Below are 19,036 nucleotides of genomic sequence, written 5' to 3'. Positions count from 1 at the left end.
CATTTTAGAATGATTTTCAATTCGTATGACTTTATTTTTAACATCTGCCTGACTGCTTACGTAACGCAACTTGTCAGCAGCTATGTATAATGTATCCTTCGCTCTGTTAATATTTTGATTCAATAACGTTTATATTAATTTTAAAATATAAAATAATTAAAAATCATTTTGATGGTGATAAACAGTAGAACAGTCTTGAGACTGAAAATTAATAGTTCCGAGCTATATTTCCTACATCTGTCATTGACGTGTAACTTAATTTCAATTTGTTCGTTAATAGACCGAGACATTTAAGGTGTTATGAATACATGCAAAACTCTAAATTTGATAATAATTTTGTAAATATAAATATTTACATAATAATTATATAAGATGGCAACCGGAGGTTCCAGGAAAATTACGAAACTTACTTATATGTATATTAGAATAAAAATAACATGTTAAAACTTATAACCTATACCTAAGACTACATGATTGCTCCGATGTTAGGTTAGCAATCCCATTCCATAGCTTGTTTGGTATCGGGAATCTTCTGGTTCACACGGTTTGGTGTTCGTTCCGCGGGGTCAGCGGCGTCACTCGTTATATGATATTTTATCCATACAACGATGTTGCCTCGGCGATGTTCATTTATTTTATAATATGTAGCGCGTACGTAACATAATTTTATTAATTATATATAAATATTAAGTTTATTTCATCAAGTTTCTAAACGCCCAGTTCGGTTGGTAATCCATAATTCACTCTACCGGTTTTTATAGAATCACTATATTATGGCTCCGTTTTGCTGTAAGTAGGTCTTTTATTATGCCATCAATGTCTCACATCTCACTCTTTCAACAAAATGTGACAAGGATGCAAAATTCCTTTATCGACCTATGGTAACTTTCATCGGGTTCTAACCAATAAATCTGAAGAGATGGTATTTCTATTTTGTCAAAATGACAATACGCGGATTGACTGATGTGACCGAGAGACAAAGTTAATGCTGGCAAAATATGTTGTTACCCGATACAAAAGTGATTCTTATGTATAGTACATTAAAGTACAAATTGCAAAACCAAATGAATGTTATAATTTTATTCAAAAATAAACACTATGATGCTTTAATAAGGTTGTTTATATGAAATCGGTTGTGATTTATTCTTATTAATTCGGAATGATGTAAAAAATGAATAGGGCTGAACAAAAGCCCATAAAGTTGGAGATTAATCGGGGATTTAGACTCAACACAAACGAAGAGCGCACATGTCATGACTGACTAACTGACGTCCGTTATAGTTTTGTTTGAGGATGTTATCGCCGGAGGGTAGGTATATACCGACATAATGGGATGTTCTATAATGCATCTCTTTCTATTTTAATATAAATATATAAAATAGATGGACTTGCACTGATTCTAAACTGTATACTTATTACTCAATAAAAAAATATTTTAGTTAATAATGACATCCTTATTGTATCTGGGAAGTCACTAGAAAGTAGAAGCATCTAAAAATCGATCTGCCGCTATCTTAATTTTTCTTGCAATATATTTTTTTTTTTTTTTTGTTTTGGTTCATTATTGTGGGTATTTAATTTTTAAACCGAACCTTCTGAAGCTACAAAAATAAATTCAGAAATTTACTTCCGTATTTTACCTACTCAATCAGTGTGTTTAATATTGTAGGATATTGTGATTTTTTTTTCAAAATCTCAACTAATATCCGATGGCTTGTTCCTAAGTAGGTATTAGGAAAAGGTGAAAAAAAATTATGAAACGTAAAATTAATTATTTAATAAATTTATTAGTATAATTTATTTACATAAAATTTACACCTTAATATTATTCTCTACAGATATGTTTATAACGAAAATTAAGAAGCATTTGTGTTATTCCTTAAGTTAGAGATATATGCTTATATACACTAAAATATGTTTTCTCTAAAATTATTATTTAGCATTCCCCACTTTAAATTTATTTAATTAGTACATCCCTTGCATACACAATAGCCCCGAGAAAGTACTTTTTTTATATTTTGCATAATTCTGGCAGATATTACTTCAAAGTTCAAACCATTTGTGAATGTACCTAAATGGAAAGTCACTTAGTACTTTGTTTTCTCGAATATGAATAATATGTAGTAATAATAAAAAAAAATTAAAGTTTTTTAAACTACAACTCCCTTAAAAAGATTTTATTTTGTAAATCTCTCTTTAATCCTACTTATAGTTAAGACTCTGTGGGTATTCATTTAGTATTACTTAAGTTTCGACAATGAAAATGACAGACAATTACATATTAATAACTACATACCTATTACAAATGTGAATATTAAAATGTTTGTAATAAATTTTCTTAATTCTTACCACAGTACTTTTTAAACAAGTTTGCATCGTCTGACGGTTGCGAGTTATACATTCGTAAACCTACATTGATATTTAGAAACTCCCCTTAAACAGATTGACGATGCGATCTTGTGATAAATGTACAGAATACTTATTATTATTACAATTTCGTATGTATATTTAGGACGAAAGAGTAAAATTTACTCTTTTCTTAATAAACTGAAACTTTTATCTTAAACTGAAACATGTGTTAGCCGAATGTTATTTATTTGATTTCTTGCCGGTAAATTACATTAATGATAATAAAGATTTTGCAGTACCGAAATATGACTAGAAGAATAATAAATATTTAATGTATTACAATCGCATATCGTAATAAAATTGACAGCTAAAATTTTTTAATATACTTGGTCAGAAGAAATACGTCTAACACAATATAGATTTTTTAGACAATATTCTTTTTCACTATGTTATCGCTTGTGCAACCTTTAAAAGCTTTTAAACAGTATCTTTTCCGCTTCTGTACATATCACTTATTATTCTTTCAATCGGTATATCTCCTATGGTAGCTCGGAAAAATAGTTCCACTATTGTAGTACTTGAAACATTTCGGACTGCGGACAAACTTTGGAGCAATTGATTTGATCGTGTTGTATCTCCTGGATATAATCTGGTAATATACTGAAAATATATTAAGTATATAAAAATCAAGAATTTATAAAATTCTTAAGTTATCATAACTGAAAACAATGATAATTCAGCCTAAATATTTTATGTACTAAAATGATTACCTCGTTTAAAACAGCTTGAGAATGATCTTGCAAACTAGCTACTGCAGGTAGGTCTTTTAGTTTCTTAATTTCAATATGGGATTGAGGCAAACTGTTCGTATGGACAGCATTGAAATTTGTTTTAAATAAAACAATTGCTCGAAGACATGCATACTCGTTATTATCTGGATGCATCTTTGTTAGCTCTATAAGAGCCTTTTCGAAATCTGCGATATGTTTAGAGTCTACTTTTGTATGTTTTGTGTTTACGAGAACTTTTAAGTCAAGGGGATATAGAAATTGTGCCGATCCAATTACAAACAGATCTCGCCATGATTCTTCTAATAATATCAATCGATCTTGCAAAGACAAAGACGAGAAGGCTGGAACATTTTTGGCCCACTTAACGTTCATAAATAATAATCGGGCGGCTGCTTCACAAATTGCTTCTGGTTCAGTGGGGCTTATTAAATTTGATGTCATGGGTGGCGGCGGCGATGGAGCTTTCAGTGGACAAGACGGTAATGGAGACGCTAATAAATTAAATCTGCTATAAGATTGATAGGGATTGTGAAATAAAGATAAAGGTGGTGGGGGTGGTAGCATAGAGTGCTTTGGTATAGCCAAATCCAAAACTGGAGGCATTAAAGACATTTCGGAAGCGGGTAGTGCTGGATCTTTTAAAAATAAAGCCATTTGCCGTCGAATCGTAGAATTTCTTGGTCCTCTCTCATGCTGAACAGCTAAAAATAGGCATTGGTGTTAAAAACATTGACACATAATCCTTTACCAAAAATAAAAATTTATTTGTAGTTCTCCAACTCACCATCTTTATTCATACCGACATCGAGACATTTGGCTAATCTACAAGCGCGACATTGATTTCTATGTGCTTTGTCGACCAAACAAGCTCCGGAGTTTCTAGCTTTGCAAGCATATCTACGGTCTCGTCGCACTGATCTCTTGAAAAAACCAGCACATCCGTCGCATGCAAACACTCCGTAATGTTTTCCCGAAGAATGATCTCGACATACGGCACAAGGGACATCATATAGAATACGACCTGGTAAAAACATGAAAAAAGTTTTACTATATGTATAGAACATTTTATTTAAAGGAAATTTTTCTGTTCGTAAATATTCTCGTAGTTATTTATTTTCTTCAAGGAAAATGTGTACACTTCTGGAGGTTTTCCGTTCCTCTTATTCCATGCATCCCCATATTAAAAGCTTCCAAAAAAATATAGTCGAATTATCAAATCCACATAAGCATGAAACTTTTGACATCAATTAAAATTTGTTGCATATAATTTTATTGTATATTTAAAAATATCCTAGTTACAAGGACTTATTTTTATAACGGTCATAAAAGTATTATACTTATCAACAACAATAGTGTCATATTTATTAAAGAGACCATACGAAGAGTATAGATAGGGTGCGATAGTCTCCGCCCTTCCAGTAACTCCACCCGATAATTTTGCACGTTATTTATTACTTTAACAATTTTTTGCTTTTAGAATGATAATGGTGACCATAATATATAATTTGTAAAAATAACAATTTAACCCACATTTTTAACAATTAAAAGTCGATTTAATTTATATGACAAATTATTTTGAATGTCTATAAAACTTTCTGAGATCTTTTCCGAAACAAGGTTTTTTTATTTCGTTTTTTAAATCGTAACTGCAAAATTGAAACTGGTAAAAAATATCGCCGAAATCTGCTTTGTTATTTATTCCAATACGGTCCCACGGCTTAACAGACCTTTTAGCAAGAGCAGATAATATGGCCATATTAATACACCTCCAAACACGACCATAGTCGAAAAGGCACAAAGGCACTTCCATTCAATAAGACATTCCAAATAAAGCGGTGCACATGAATGCGTACACTTGCGAGGCAGGAAACGCGGTGTCGAATATAAGATGATATAAAAAAAAGATTTACGAAATTCCCCGCCTTAGACAATGCCTGTAAAAGCTAAAGTGGAGATGTGAAGCTTGAGAACAACTTAGCATATTTCAATAAAAGCCTGACGATAGCCGACAGATAACAATGAATGCGTATCGCATTATAAATGAGTAAGGGAACAAACTGTTTTTTCATTATTTTTATTTCATTTATAGTAGGTCAATTTTAAACAACAAAAAACATCGATTAATGTACTTTTTTCACATTGTGTAAATGTTGGGTATTTAGTCATCCCTGTTTAATGAGTGCTATCATCCCCCGATCAAGTTCCCTGTGAACGGTCACCTGTGTTTGCAGCATCGCGTGACACCGACACGGGGTTAAATCGAAAACGAGCATCAATAATTAATTGCCATTGATAGGGAACAGAAACAATTTTAAATGTGTTGTAAAACTCTCATACATCGTTTCCCACGACAATAGAGTAAACAGATCAACAATAACATTATATTAGCTCAGGTATTGAAATCATAAGTTACCTATTGTAATTAATAAAATCAAAGCATAAGTGATTATTTTAATATAGAGGCAAAATAATGTGGAAATTCTAGACGAAAACTTTAAATTTCATATTTTCAATATACTGAAGTGTTACAAACTTTTACTCTCTGTTATTTTAAAGTAATTGAGCTGGTCATCCGATATTTTTATAAAAGTAGGCAGGACGCCGGAAAATACTCAATTAATTATCACATGTAAAAGCGTTGGAAATAAAGTCTTATTGACTAACCATGTTAATAAATTAAATACTACATATAATTTTAATCCGCACCGACTTTTAGGACCATTAGTATTTAATGCAATATAACTCTTATTCTGCTAATTTGAGGAGGGCGATTTGGGGCGAGAGCGGAGGCAGATGCGTTCACCACTCGTGGGAATACCTGATTATAATTAACTATGACACGTCATCTCGATCCATCAGACATAACTTGTAAACATATTTAAATGTCATTTATCATTTCCTTTAAATAGGAAGTGATATAACCGCGGAGGGTTCAATTTGTTACATATACATACTTGATGATGCTGGCATAGACTGCATTTCCATCTTGATATAGCTATAATTTCATCATCTGTAACAAAATCAAATATATTTGTATAAAATTTTCGACGCGCATAATATAAAATAAAAATTTGAATGCGAACTGACAAAGCTATTAAAAATCAATAATAATGAAAAATTATAAGTCCCTAAAATATTTTGTTTCACACAGCTTCATGCGAATTTAACCTTCGAGTGGCTATGCTATGGTCCGCGGTTTTTTTAAGAGTCCTTAAGATTTTTATACAGTGTAAAGAAAAAGAAAAGGAATATAATCGCAACAAATGTATGAAAATAATAAACCATTGTCCCCACGACCAAACTGACATCTTTTTGGCATAAAGCTGAGTGCCACTTATAATTTTTGTTCATTATTCACATTGTTCTAGTGCTACTTGTCAAACTAAACTAAACGGCTTTTAACGCAAGTACTGTAAAGTGGTTAGCACTTAATTCTTTTAAACACTTGCTTATTGCCCAATGTTTTATTGCGTGAGAAATTTGTGCAAATTTAGTTTTAGATATACTACCATCAAACAAAAGATCAATAGCACCGATCAGATATTTTTGTTTTTTTTTAACAAAGATAACAAACTTAAAAAAAAAGTTTTATTGTTCTATTACTGCTAAACATTTATATTTAATCTCCTTGCATGTACACATTAATTACTATAAGGCTTAAAGACTTCCTTGCAGTAAATGCTTAAGGGAAAATTTTAATTTTATTTTACTTTACTTTGCGCACGGCTCTACACGTGGGCATATCTTTACCTCAGTAACAAATTATATTAATTTCGTAATAGCCGTCAAATATACAGTGTTACTTTCGCCTTTACATTAATATCATGGATTTCTTAGAATAATATTTTAACCACAAAAAACAACTACTTTTACGTCAGAAGGAGAATCGCAATCAGCAGTAGCTATGAACTTCTCACTCTATTGTTTGTTTGTCGGACATTGAGATTTTAAAGTTGTTTTTTTCTAGCCCATAATTACAGTTTCTCAAAACAGGTAATTATTTGAGGATAATCCCGATAAGTATGGCAGTACAATAGAGTGGATGAGCCGAACCTTGGCAAATGGGCCCGGTGTACACTATAGGGGCATTGACAAAAGCATCCTCAATAATAACATCGGAAAGTCGGTAGCTTCTTGCTTTTAAAATTGCAACACAAAAAAAACTGGCGTAAGTCCCTAATATGTTTTCGGTTGATACGGCTGCATTTATTTTTATTTAATAGACTATCTTATATTCACTGAACACAATAGTTTGTATTGTGGCATAGAAATGTGCTGATAAATAAAAACAAATTATTTTCTATCGTAGATGCGAGCTAGAACTATGTATTGCAGAAATGATAATAATTATTTGAGATTTAATTGAAGTTTTGATTTTGCTTATTATGTATTCATGTTTATAAAATATACATAGTAGGTTTTAAAAATAGCACACGTAATGTCTCTTCAGAAAAATGATGATAAGATAATATGAGATTTTTATATTATTATTTCACAATAAAATCATGACCAGAACATACATATCAACACTCGTAAATATATACATATTCTCGAACAAATACCTAGCTACCATTTGTCTATGTACAACACAAAAATTCCAGTAATAAGTAAATTATACATATTTGAACTGCAACGCAGACAATTAAAATTAAACTAATCTTATCGTTACTCAGATGTCTCTTCATTGCATTTTATATCTAAAAATGATAACTGACATAAAATAATATCTTATACTTTAAAATATGCAAACGTTTTTAACGCTTCCAAATAAATAAACAGTTTTAATCGACGAGTTCTAATATAAAAATTATATTTATAAATTTACTTAATAACAAAACTAAAATGACTTACAAGGGCCGGGGACGTTCTATACTGTGAAAATAGTAGTTATCAAGTTATATGAAACAATTTAAAATTAACATTCAATAACCGTGTCCGAAAAACATTACAGCTTCGCGTAAACGAGTTGACAAGTAAGTGAAAATTAATTTAGAGTATTATTACAAGCGTCGGTTATCGCTTCCGATTGTAAATTAATTTAACGCAAGTAATAATAAAAGTATTGTTATTTAATCTATGTTTTTTTTTTACCAACGCAACAAAAACTGACAGCATCCTATATGTTAAAAACTTCAGTATAAGCTAAGAAAATATTTAAGGCAATAAATACTAAATTGTTTTAGAATTCAATTTACTTTTAATTTTCTGTACATTATAAAAAACAAGAGAACCTATAAACAAATTAAATGGTATTAAAAAACATAATAGATACATAAGAAATTGCTTGTATTGAATTTGATGTGGGAAAAGTCGATTAAAACCACATCATACACGCTTAAATATTTATAGAATAAAAAAACCTCTTAATATTATAAATATAATAAAGTATTACAAATCTATTTCGAATTAACAAATCTGTAAAAAATATATTAATACGGCTGCATTGATTATATCAAAGGATGTATAAAAGCTAGAGAATTATACAAAATTTGCATTTGAGGCTGGAATCATTATATTTTGTCTCACAATGGGTTAAATATTAACTTAGAAACTTTTTAACGATATAAAATATGTATTGAGCGCACTAAAGGTAAAAAGTTTAAAAGTTAAACGTAGTTTACGTACAAGGAATTCACTTTTTTACTCTCCGGCAGAAATATTGTTTTGAAGAAATCAAAATTTAAATTGATTTACGATCATCATTATTTTTAATCATATTTTATTTTACTGTCTGGTTGAATAGTCTTTCTTAATGTTGTTTTATATCAACAATATTAACTACGTGTGTTGTAAAATTCAAATTATTTTACCGCCCGCATAATTTTCATTGAAGCTCTCTGACATACGATCTTCATGGACCTACCGCAGCACCACTCATAGTCAACAACTACAATGGATAATTTCAATAGAGCTTTCTGTGTTTTTATACTAAAAATTTTATATACCTACCTACATGTTTATAAAAATCTTTATTTATTAAAAACAAATAACGTTAAGATTTCAATGTATTTTATCGACTGGGATTTTTTAAATCTATGTAACGATATGACGAAAAGTATTTTTTATATACTTGTCGATAACCATCTACTGGTTTCTCTGTTACAAACATTATAAAATAAATGTTTGAACTTCGAAATCAGGTGAACTCTCTTATTAACTTTAATTAATAAGAATTAAATTGCCATGCAAGAAAATAATTGATACACATACATTTTCATTTTCTTTCTTAAGCAAAAAATAAAGTAATATAAAACGCAAGTTAGAAACTACCAAAAATAATGACCAGAAATGTTAATTTTAAATCACATATGTATTTATTAGTAATAAAACCAAACGATAAAAAAAATATTACGAAAAATTTTATTAAACCGGACGTACGCACAGCAAATACATAAAATAGACAATATACTCGTATTTAGCAGGTATAAAAAAAGTCGCTATATGTTTCGCTTCGGCTATATATAATGGTGTATGGGTGACTTACCTGTAAATAAATCAATCACTATCACTGCACTGTCAGCCTGTCACTAATGTGTTTACTTCAATGACGAGGAGGCGAGTGACGCACGCGCAGCCTGTTTGAAGGGATGAAGCGTCGCGCGGGGTGCATTTCAGCCCGCCCTAACAATTAATGTCGATAAGTTAAGCGAATTTCAAAGTAATAATTTTAATTTATTGTACTAAATACTAAATTTTACTACCTTTCCGTGTCCGTTGATTTTTTTTTTTGCACTTATATCAACCGTTTTATTTCAATCATTGATATGTGAATATATATTATAGAATTGGAATACATTATTAGAATTTTATTTACTATCGATCAGATAGGTACTTAGAGTTAATAGCTTTTATGTGTTATAAATGAATTTTAAAATTTGCGGTTTTAATTACAATATCAACAATTTATAATATGATTTATTTTATTATCTCGTCTAATAAAAAAAGTTAGACTGTTAATTAATTTACCATAGTTTTTCTTTAATACTAAACACATATTTTAAGTATTGTTACTTTTAAACCGCAGTTAAAGTTAAAGTTATTAACGGCCGCAATTGTAGTAACAAAATTGACAAATTATGAGACATATAGAGTGATGTATTCGTTTAATAATAATAATTAGAATAACAAAAGCAGTACGGTGCCATCTTTGAATCTGGCAGTGACATCAAATGTCATTGTGTGACGTAACCCAAAAGCTGCGAGCCCATTGGGCGACTCCAGCGCACTCCCTGCGGCGAAGGGAGGCGCCTTTATATTAATTTAGGGCCACTTTGCACAGATTACCCTTTGTATACATGACTCTGGGGTTGCCTTTGTGACGGATAGTCATTTTTTAATCGCAGCTCATTATTTCTATTGTAAATAAAAGAATGTTTTTCAAAGCTTTGATTGATAAAACTATTATAGCTGCACAATACTCTAACGTTTGTATGAAAAGATGGGTTCGAAATGAAATACAGTGTAATTTGATAGCTTTATTATTTTGATTTTCATTAAATGGTTCGTGACCATTAGACAAGTTATGTGTCGTCCAAGGGACTATGCATAATATTGTAATATTTATTACTAATAAATTGATTACTAGTGATTATAATGACTAATATTACGTGTGTATATACATAGATAATAAAATTACACGCCGATTCCAGAAGATGTACTCCATTCATAGTTTTCAAGATTACAATGGTTAGCAGATTGGTATTAATTTTATTTTTTAATATAACAATACAGTTACAACTTCAGGGCCAATAATTATTTTAAATACATTCCAAGGTCGCGTCATTTAAAATAATCATAATCTAACTCAGAAAGTTTCAAACAATACAAACTACCATCCGTGTTATTTAACAAAATGTCATTTATATTTAGGTACTTAAATTAAAACTCAGCAGAAACTATTTATTTAAAGTCCCCAAGCTGAACCTGATACAATATAATGCTTAATCCGCATACGTTCCCTCTGGCTAGGTGAAAATATAGAAATGAACAGATAAACAAACTAAACAATCATTAATACGAAAAGAAGAACAAAAATATAAAAATAATACAAACGGTGTCTTTAAATGAAAATTTATATTTACTTACACATAATCTTAACAGTGTATACGTGTATCAACTATAGGTACATTTTGAATTAAAGAAGAGGATATGCGAATAAGTACTAAGTATTCTGTATTCAATATAATCGGATAATAATTACAGTACATTATTTGAAAACTTATAAGGAAATTCTTTTCTATATTTAAATGGCGGATAAATTAGTTGTAATACAACATTTTTTTTTTCGTATTATAACTCGATACCCTATTAAACTTCAACTAAGTCAATGTGCTTCCTTCAATATAGCCTCAATATATTTGTAATTATTCACATGTTTCACTTTCATTGTACTTACCATATACCATAATATTTGTGCTATCAAATGAGCTAATTAAATTTTAATAATTAATTTATAACATAAATAAAACTAAATGCATACACATCCTATTTAGTCTTTGGGTAGAGCGCTGTCACTCTTGCCACGAGAGTATACTCTGTACGCTGTCTTTGATCCCAACATTCTGTCTAGAAGACTATGTTTAGCTCTTCTACGATGTGTCAGAACTTCACGACACAAATCAAAGAATACTTCGCCGACCTGGTTCACTTGTTCCGCTGCCGCTATTTCTGCGAAGCTACACTCAAAGTCTTTGGCTAAGATTTCACCTTCTTCTTGACTGACCTATGTGATTAATGCTTTATAATAATGTTTTATAATAATCTAATAAAAGGGAACATTATTATATTTCCGGAAGCGAGTATGCAAGAAAATAATGTATAATGATTAATATCAAGTCATACCTGTCTCAGATGGACCATATCCGCTTTATTTCCTACTAATGTAATTGGTACTTCTGGATGTAGGTTCTGCTTCGCTCGTCGTATGTAGTTGAATGATCCCCGATCAGTTATAGAATAAACGAGAAACAGTCCGTCCGCCCACTGAGCCACTTCACTCCCTGGTAATTCGTCTAGAGTCTGAAAAATAATTTATGCATATATATATATACGTAGCTTAATATGTTTAAAGTCAATAACAAAACAAAACCTATAAATAATAAACTAATTACACCTGCATACACTTTTGAGGTTAAATTTTTCATATATTATTGTGACATACTATTTAATTTAATACATTAAAAGAATCGTGACCATCCGCTTTTATCTACATTAATATAATAATACTATTATATTTTTTTAATTAAAATTGGGAAGCTATGAAACCTCATTTACCTTTGGACATGTGTCCAATATTTCAAAAAGTATTGGTTCACCGTCAAGAAGTGCTTCATGCTTGTATTTGCTCTCTGAAACAAATATATTTGCATAACTTCAGTTCATTGAGAAGTTATTCACAAATAATATTATTTTAAATATTATAAAAATAAAACAGCCAATGTTTTGGAATGCACAATACTTAACACAGTGACGGTTACTTTTAAATAAAATAATTTAATTATTTAAAATTATACAACCGATGAAATAAATACACAATATTTGATGGAATAACTGAATACGTATCAAAGATATGATTCATAGCTTCATATTTTTAATGCTTACTGTTAGTTGTTAGTGGCAATCAGTGAGAATTAATTTTATTTATAATTCCAAAGCAAAGAACTTTTTTTTTAATTATTTATACGGATATAAATAGAGATAGAGAGAGAGAAAGAGGAAGAGGGAGAACAGATCAGATGAAGACAATATTACCTTGTTGATGATCATATTCACCAATATACCGTTTTGTGAGAAATCGAACTGTCAAAGCTGAAAAAAAGATATTTTTTTTTATATAAAAATATATAACATCATTTTGTTACACACACTTCACGATTATAAAAAAATATATATGTTTAAACGCTGTGAACTAAGGCAATGGCCACGACGTTTTTAGAAATGTTCCAAATGGAACAGACGGTAAAAATACATGTTTCTTACAAAATAGAATTAAAAATAATCCAATCCTTAGTATACAAGAGATGTTTATTCGAAGGTCAGGCGAATTTATTAAATAAATAAACATCGATAGAAAATTTATCTGATGTTAAATTTGACTGTCGGGAGACTGAAATAACTTTTATTTAAGGTTAATTATTTTTTGTAATCAATAACTAAAAATAAATTAAAACGAGTCTGAGTATTAAAAAATGTTTATATTATATATTTATATTTATGTAAGCTTTATACATTTTAATAAATTCTAATTATTTTTAGGAGGAAAGCTAAAACATTAAGAATTGAGTCGAAATGACTCCATGATAACAAGTGTTAGTGTTATTAAATAAATAATTTCAAATATTACAACTAGGAACACAACAGATAGAAAAATTAAACCTTTCAGCCCGAATTTTCCATATTACAATTTCCCAAAGATGCCAGATGCCAAAGGTTTATCTTTAAAATGTTTATTTTATATCTATATGAATAATTAACTGTTTCTCATCATAACTTTTTGCAATGATCATATAAATGCACAGTTTAGTATTGAGATTTAAAAGAATAAAAAACGCGGGGAATGAAGCAAATAGTAAATGAACCAAAACAATGGGGGACCGATTAAAATAAACTGTTAAAATCAGACGGCATCTGTCTTAATATTTGCGTCAGCATTGTTTGTTCGGAACACAATAAATACGTCTCAAGAATAACGATCGTTTTCGAAATTACGAGAGCATTAAAATACTAGCGCGTGTTTCATGTTTAATAAAAATAAATTTAATGTTATATCAGGATTGCCACGCATCGTTCAACAAGGAATTTTATAGTTTGGGAACTACGTAGAGCCCACGCAGATCGCTAAAGTTATTTTAAAATCTAAATATATGCAGTTTATGACAAATTTTTCTGTTGCCTACTTATAATTTAAAAAAAATAATGAAAATATTTCTTACGTATAGGTACTAAATAGTTTAAAGCAAACATTGTGTATGAATCAAATATAGAATCTTAATAAAGTGATGTTGCAGTACCCTGACTCAGCATCGATTTCTCACCGCTTGCACTGCATATCTGATACAGTTGGCAGAATTATTGTTAATCCAATATTTACTGGTTACGTTGTAGTTTAAAATCCAGATTATATAATTCTAATAGGAATCAAAAATGTAGTCATATTAAATATTAAAATGTATGAAAACCTCCACCTAATAATATGATACTGAACACTTTCATCTTTCGTTTCAGGACATTATTTCTCACCTCGTCTATTATATGTTAATTTAAATATGCCCGTACAATACTCACTGTATTACTTATACTTCTCTAAACATAAATGCCCGTCTATTCAGTTTATCCCTTCAATGCAACTAAAGTCTAAACGCGTCGTAAGGGTGATATACCAACCTACAGCATTCTAATTAGAAATAAATCCTATATGACGACTGAATAATTATTTATCAAAGTTATAATTAAGGTTATTATGTTTTTCAAAAAAGTATAAGTATGTCTCTATTTAGCAATTTAAATGTTACTATCGTCTACTGTATTTATCATTGAAGTTTATTATTCAATTAATATAAAAGACAAATGTCTACAATATAAAAATTAGTAAATTCAAATGTTTTCTAAATCTGAATGTAACTATGCTCATTTTGTACTGTTTAATTAGGAATAATTACTGCTTTTATAGTCCACTTCCTCCGCTTTGCAATTAAGATGCATGCTGAACTGAGAATTTGCTAAATATAACTAAGAAATAAACAAAATAGGGCTGTAATTTTAGAAACTAAACTACTTAATACTATGTTCGTTGAATGTAAATTTTGAATGATATTCATTTAACTGAAATGACATCTGTTACGGATTTCATAAATAATGTAAATATTAACTGTTACTTAAATATGATTGCTATAAAATTTTTGTTTAAATTTTATTAAAAAATACTAATTATTTAAAATTACATGAATGAAATATTTTTGTTAAAATTAACAAGGCTAAAATATTATCTACGTCTATAATATCTGTGTGAATATTTTTGGGAAGACATTCGATCGACTATCTAGCAATGTTCATATACAATACTTACGGACATAATCATTGTGAGTAATATGATTATATGGCTATGTAAATATATTTACTAAAAACTTGTATGAAATAAAAATTTCACAACACCAAATAATTTAACTTCTAGCAAGTAATTTTGGTTTCAAAACTTATATATTCACAATTAGTTCTCTGGATCAAATTTGATTTTAATACTTGCGTATTTGACCTGTTACAACCTTGAAATGTAACAATATTCTGTAACTTTACGATTAATTAAACTTTCTCACCAATGTACTTCTACATCATCATTTTTCTGAATTACAATTTACATAACTCTACTTGATCGTCACGTGTAATTAGTTTTCAATTCAATTAGTACAATGGGATCACTGATAGCTGTAACATGATATACCTAATATTGATTTTATCTTACCTACCTTACAAGAAAATAGCATAAGCTTCACATTAGATTTTCAATAGCCTTCCCACGAGCTACAAATATATTTATTTAAATAAGTATAGATTTTTGTCCTTATTATAGAAGCAGACAACATTAAATTTTAAAGCGTATTAATAATCTATATATAATAGTATGTATTTACTGCTTCATGGTTTAACAGAAGGACAAGTGACGACCACTTTCATGATTACTTTTCAATTAAATTCAAACCAGTTCTCAGGAGATCCAATCGAGATCAAAGCCAATTCTTATTACGCATTCTATATAACTACGTGAAAAAAGCCCTTGTAAATTGTCGCATATTAACACTTATAATATTTTAATTCAATGCTAAAACACTAAAAAAAATTCGGAATGTGACTCTGAGTTCACGTGAAAACTTAACATCTGTTAATGATTATTTCCTCTTTATGTTTCGATGTATCATTAGACAGCGGCCAAGCATTTCGTCAAAGGCCTTCATCTTTCAATGATATGTAATTCTGATTTTGAATGTAATCCAGCCCTCTACCGATAACTTGGCACTAATTTATGTTATTAAGATACCGAAATGAATGACTATCATTTTAGTGTATAAGAACGAAAACAGAAACGCTAATAATATGAACTCAAGTACTACTGTAATCTTTAAATCACTGATGTTCGATTGAAGCATATATATATGTATGGTAGGTATATATTCTAGAAAATATGAATGGTTGCTCCATAGGAAATAAAGAACTGACGCATATAAACATATTTCAATTTTTTTTAATAAATATTATATTTTCGATTTAATATTGAAACAAAATGTAGAAAAATAACATCCAATATTGCCTTTTTTTAAGACATTAATTACCAATTATCGTCATCAATTCAATAAAAATTTTAAGATCATTTGAAGATCGCGTCTCTGAACTTTTATCACACAGTAAAGTATATATCATAAAAACTATACCATTTATTTAAAATACTGCTACAGAATTGTACATTTCAACCTTGAAAAAGATATTTTTAAAATTCAAAACATATGACAATTAAGATGCTAAGTGCTTTTTTGAAAGTTGGACTTCATTCTTGGATATGTTTGAGTGGTAATATTTTTTTCATAAAATATTGGCAGCTTAAAAACATAACTTCGTCAAATAAATTAATATTTTGATTTATATAAACAAATATATTATCTCTCGAATGGTTTGGATCCAGATTTTGGGTATTTCGGAAGATAATTTAAATCAATTTTGTACTAGAGTTTGGAGCCAAATTAAAGTACATAGATAATGTTGAACTGAATTTGGAGGACGGACATTGACGCAAGGATATATCGCTCGTATCAACTGTACGATGAAACTATTCACACATTTCCCAAGATATTTTTAGTCAATTGTAGAGGTCGATCTTAAAAACACGTCATTGTCTATTATAATCGGCTTATTTATATACACATATGAAATAAAATATAGGATAAAAATATGCTATAATAATAATCAACCATAATTCATGGACATTGACCCAAATAAGTCAACAATGTCCGCGCCAAAATTGGCTATAACCACAATTTTTTAAAATAACTAAATTTATTTCACACTTGTTTTAAATAAGCTAATATTCATATAGTGCTGTAAGTACCTATGTGGTTATTAAAAATGAGTTTCGTTATAAAAACACAGGATCACTATAAATATAATATGTATCTCATTCAAATTAATAGCCTAAAATAATTCGCCTAAGCTATGAATATTATTTTAAAATTCTAATAAAAATAACTATCATAGAAGTAAATTTAAAAAATCATCGCTAAGTAGCAGACCTTTTTATTAGTGATCGCAACAGCTATAAAAATAGTTGTAATAATATTATTAACAAAATTATTTAATTTTGATCTCAAAATATATAATATTCAAACTTGAACAGTTGAGAGAAACATGAGAGAGCAACAGATGTTGTCATTGAAATACCGACGTAAATTTTCATTGTAAGAAAAGCATCTTTTAAAAGTGTATTTAAAACAATTCTTACACGCTTGAGGTCACACAATTTGACAGGCTTGGTAATGATTTTTCTTTTCCGTGATTATATTTATAAATCTCTAAGACAACTGAGGAAATTCTAGTTATAAAAATTAAATCTTTTAATTTTTTATAACTAGAATGATAAATGAATTTAAAGTTATAATCTTGATTTTATTATTGTGTTAAGAAATTAAAATAGGAACTAAAAACAACTATACTGTAATACCGAACAAACCTATTAAAAATAAAAGAATACTTCGCCGACTTTAACTATTAAAAATCACCACATCCCGAACTACAACTGTTTCACCATAGTATTTCATTTCTCTAAAAATACAATGAAGTTAAAACCACTAAGATAAGCTAATATAATATAAAACACTATGTTACAGTCAGTCGGAAAATCTTGAAAATCGTACAACAGTAGTTGCACTTACACTTGCCATCGGCGCACACATACCACTTTTTCCGACGGAAGGTGCACCCACTACCGCAACTTTAACTTCAGACAGCGAAGATTTCTTCCGCCTGATGCCCCGAGAAGTCATTTTTATCAGCGCATGGTACGACCGTGCGGTGAACTTGGTGAATGCTTCGCGTGCCGCGTCCGAACGTTTGCCGCTACACTCAGTGGCTCAACATAACCCCGCTCCCGCCCAACAGCTAAAAATATATTAAGCGACACTACTCTGACATCGGCACTCGTGTTAATGGGTCAAGATCTGGCCAAGATCAGTTTTGCAAATAGGCATGTTTACGTCGCGACCAACAGCTTCCTGACGCTAGCGCCACGTGTCCGTGGCGACAGGCCAAAATCCTCCGCGAATCTCGATTTCTGTATAATTATAGTGTTAAGGTGCACTACAATGACGATCACAAATTAGAGGACATTGCTTTATAACCTATACCTACAACAAAATTAATTTCATACAAAAATTTCAAGTATAAGACATGGGTTTATAGTAATGGGCTTAACTACTAATAATTAGGTATAAGCGCTTCCCGAATAAAATACGTATAAGATGATCATTGACCCCTTTAGGATTCGCCTAAAAATGTATAAGATATTACGACATTATATTTAATAATTTTTGTGGCTCACGTTTATCATATTTATCTTTATTGAAATATTTGTGTTAGAAAATTTTAATCACATCAATGCTATACACGGCCGGTCGGAATGTTTGGCCCATTGCCACAATTCATCTCCGCAACCACAATAAACTGTCTGCGAGTGTTAAAAGAAAGGCAATATTTGATAATAATCAATCATTAACATATTACATTACATAATCTGTTTTATATAAAAAAAAATAATGCCGTACTACAATCTCATTTCGCTAAAAGTTGTGAAATCTATTTTTATTGCTGGATGTGTCACAATTTATGATACTGTCATTTGTGGAAGATTGAAATTGTTA

The 19,036-nt window shown here is 29.8% G+C and overlaps 2 protein-coding genes across 4 annotated transcripts; both read right to left on the bottom strand.

Annotated features, from left to right (window-relative positions):
* Positions 1-1,786: 1,786 nt before the first annotated feature.
* Positions 1,787-9,999, bottom strand: LOC116778160 (nuclear receptor subfamily 2 group E member 1-like). Of its 3 annotated transcripts, none has more exons than XM_061526546.1 (5): positions 9,625-9,999; positions 6,095-6,150; positions 3,925-4,161; positions 3,120-3,841; positions 1,787-3,009 (listed from the first exon to the last, which is right to left on the bottom strand). In XM_061526546.1, exons 2-5 carry the CDS (start codon positions 6,123-6,125, stop codon positions 2,827-2,829), a joined length of 1,173 nt encoding a protein of 390 aa, XP_061382530.1. In that variant the 5' UTR covers positions 6,126-6,150; positions 9,625-9,999; the 3' UTR covers positions 1,787-2,826. The 3 variants fall into 3 exon arrangements, with proteins under 3 accessions (XP_061382530.1, XP_032527965.2, XP_061382529.1); XM_032672074.2 differs by lacking the exon at positions 9,625-9,999 and adding an exon at positions 7,992-8,201; XM_061526545.1 differs by lacking the exons at positions 6,095-6,150; positions 9,625-9,999 and having other exon boundaries at positions 3,925-5,310.
* A 603-nt stretch (positions 10,000-10,602) lies between these two features.
* On the bottom strand, positions 10,603-18,310 carry LOC116778018 (ras-related and estrogen-regulated growth inhibitor). Its single transcript, XM_032671860.2, has 5 exons — positions 18,076-18,310; positions 12,891-12,947; positions 12,414-12,487; positions 11,982-12,158; positions 10,603-11,862 (listed from the first exon to the last, which is right to left on the bottom strand). Exons 1-5 carry the CDS (start codon positions 18,161-18,163, stop codon positions 11,629-11,631), a joined length of 630 nt encoding a protein of 209 aa, XP_032527751.1. The 5' UTR covers positions 18,164-18,310; the 3' UTR covers positions 10,603-11,628.
* Between the last annotated feature and the right edge of the window lie 726 nt (positions 18,311-19,036).

The sequence above is a fragment of the Danaus plexippus genome, chromosome Z (assembly GCF_018135715.1).
Source record: "Danaus plexippus chromosome Z, MEX_DaPlex, whole genome shotgun sequence".
Lineage (NCBI taxonomy): Eukaryota > Metazoa > Arthropoda > Insecta > Lepidoptera > Nymphalidae > Danaus > Danaus plexippus.
This window is presented reverse-complemented; position numbering and strand designations above follow the sequence as displayed.

Excerpts from the sequence above, each read along its gene's own strand:
- LOC116778160 (XM_061526545.1), bottom strand. The coding sequence starts at position 4,204 with ATGTTCTATACATATAGTAAAACTTTTTTCATGTTTTTACCAGGTCGT. Across the intron at positions 3,842-3,924 it reads TGTCGGTATGAATAAAGATG|CTGTTCAGCATGAGAGAGGA; the intron begins GTGAGTTGGAGA and ends GCCTATTTTTAG. Across the intron at positions 3,010-3,119 it reads CTCAAGCTGTTTTAAACGAG|TATATTACCAGATTATATCC; the intron begins GTAATCATTTTA and ends ATATATTTTCAG.
- LOC116778018 (XM_032671860.2), bottom strand. The coding sequence starts at position 18,163 with ATGACTTCTCGGGGCATCAGGCGGAAGAAATCTTCGCTGTCTGAAGTT. Across the intron at positions 12,948-18,075 it reads ACCTTCCGTCGGAAAAAGTG|CTTTGACAGTTCGATTTCTC; the intron begins GTATGTGTGCGC and ends TCTTTTTTTCAG. Across the intron at positions 11,863-11,981 it reads ATATGGTCCATCTGAGACAG|GTCAGTCAAGAAGAAGGTGA; the intron begins GTATGACTTGAT and ends TTAATCACATAG.